The following is a 1,206-nucleotide window of genomic DNA, read 5'->3' on the forward strand; positions in this document are numbered from 1 at the left end:
GTGATTTATAACATTCATTCATGCTTTGCACCATCATTTATATGTTTATTCCACTTTTTCCACAAATTTAGCTCATTTTTTTAATCTACTTTTATTTTATTCTACCATGTAAGGACACAGTATGTTTTAGTTATGTATAAATACTATATATTATGTATTATATGAGCATCTGTGACACAAAAACTTTCTTTTTTAATCTCATTTTATAACATTATCTTACTTATGATCATATCTAACTTGTTTGGGGGGGGCACACATTTTGGTTAACATGCAACAAACAATATGTGGCCATTAGAAAACATCTGCACTGACAATAAAGATAAAATCCATAATTAGGCGACTGAATCTGCGCATTTAATTTAATGTAACACCTGTTAAGAAGGACAAAGACGGGGAGGGGAAGGTGGGTGACCGTAATCCTACCTTTGGGAAAGGAGTTAGGTTGAACAGCGTAGAGAAAAGCATGGACCATGTGGAAGAGGATCCCCACGGCCCCTGGCTCGTAGTAAGCGTGGGTATCATAAACCGCCGCCGGCACAAACCCAAAATCCAGCGGCTCCACCGGCGGAGGGGACCGCTGCCGGCGGGAGTCCGCCCGGAGCTCAGCCGGAGCTCGGTCCCTCTCATCCGGCTGCTGCTCGCCGCTTGTGGCCCCCCAGCAGAGCAGCAGGACGAGCCACCGTGTCCACAACATGGCTCAGAAAAGTCCAGCTTTGTACCAAAACTTAAAAAAATAAATAAAATAACTTTAATAACTCCAAGCCCCAGTCGCACTACAGTCTACCGGGGGGGTGCAGAGGGGGAGAGGACACCTGTCCCTCTGTCGGTGGTTTAATCCCCGCAGCGCACAAACAACCGACCGGAGGGGAACTTTTGAATTTAACATCCAACAGCCTTTAGCTCCTCGTCTGGACTCATCACGGACATCTTCCCCCTTTTCTCTCTCTCTCTCTCTGTCTCTTTGGACGACGGCTCAGAGGTCTTACCAGCCGAGGATGTGGTCGTTATCTCGGTGTCTCTCTCACCGGCCGGTCGCCTAATCTCGCGTGCACGTAAACAAAAAAATACCAAGAAGAACGCGCGTGACCGTTGAAAACTCACCGGGAGCGTCTGTGGCGCGCGACACCGCGAGGTCCAATCACCTGTGCAGGTCTCTCTCTCTCTCTCTCTGTCTCTCTCCCTCTCTCTCCCTCTCTCAATCTCTCT

The 1,206-nt window shown here is 47.7% G+C and overlaps 1 protein-coding gene across 4 annotated transcripts in view; it reads right to left on the reverse strand.

Annotated features, from left to right (window-relative positions):
- prom1b (prominin 1 b) overlaps positions 1 to 1,200 on the reverse strand; it is a 25,329-nt gene extending 24,129 nt beyond the window's left edge. For 3 of the 4 annotated variants that reach the window (XR_004796695.1, XM_035660848.1, XM_035660849.1), the window contains exon 1: positions 424 to 694. Coding sequence is in view for 2 of the 4 variants with exons in the window: in XM_035660848.1 (XP_035516741.1) it covers positions 424 to 694 (271 nt within the window). In the remaining 2 variants the exon portion in view is untranslated. Of the gene's footprint in view, positions 1 to 423 lie in introns of all 4 variants that reach the window. The other variant, XR_004796694.1, reaches the window with a different exon arrangement.
- Between the last annotated feature and the right edge of the window lie 6 nt (positions 1,201 to 1,206).

The sequence above is a fragment of the Morone saxatilis genome, unplaced genomic scaffold (assembly GCF_004916995.1).
Source record: "Morone saxatilis isolate NCDOM2014 unplaced genomic scaffold, NCSU_SB_2.0 Contig17, whole genome shotgun sequence".
Taxonomy (NCBI): Eukaryota; Metazoa; Chordata; class Actinopteri; family Moronidae; genus Morone; species Morone saxatilis.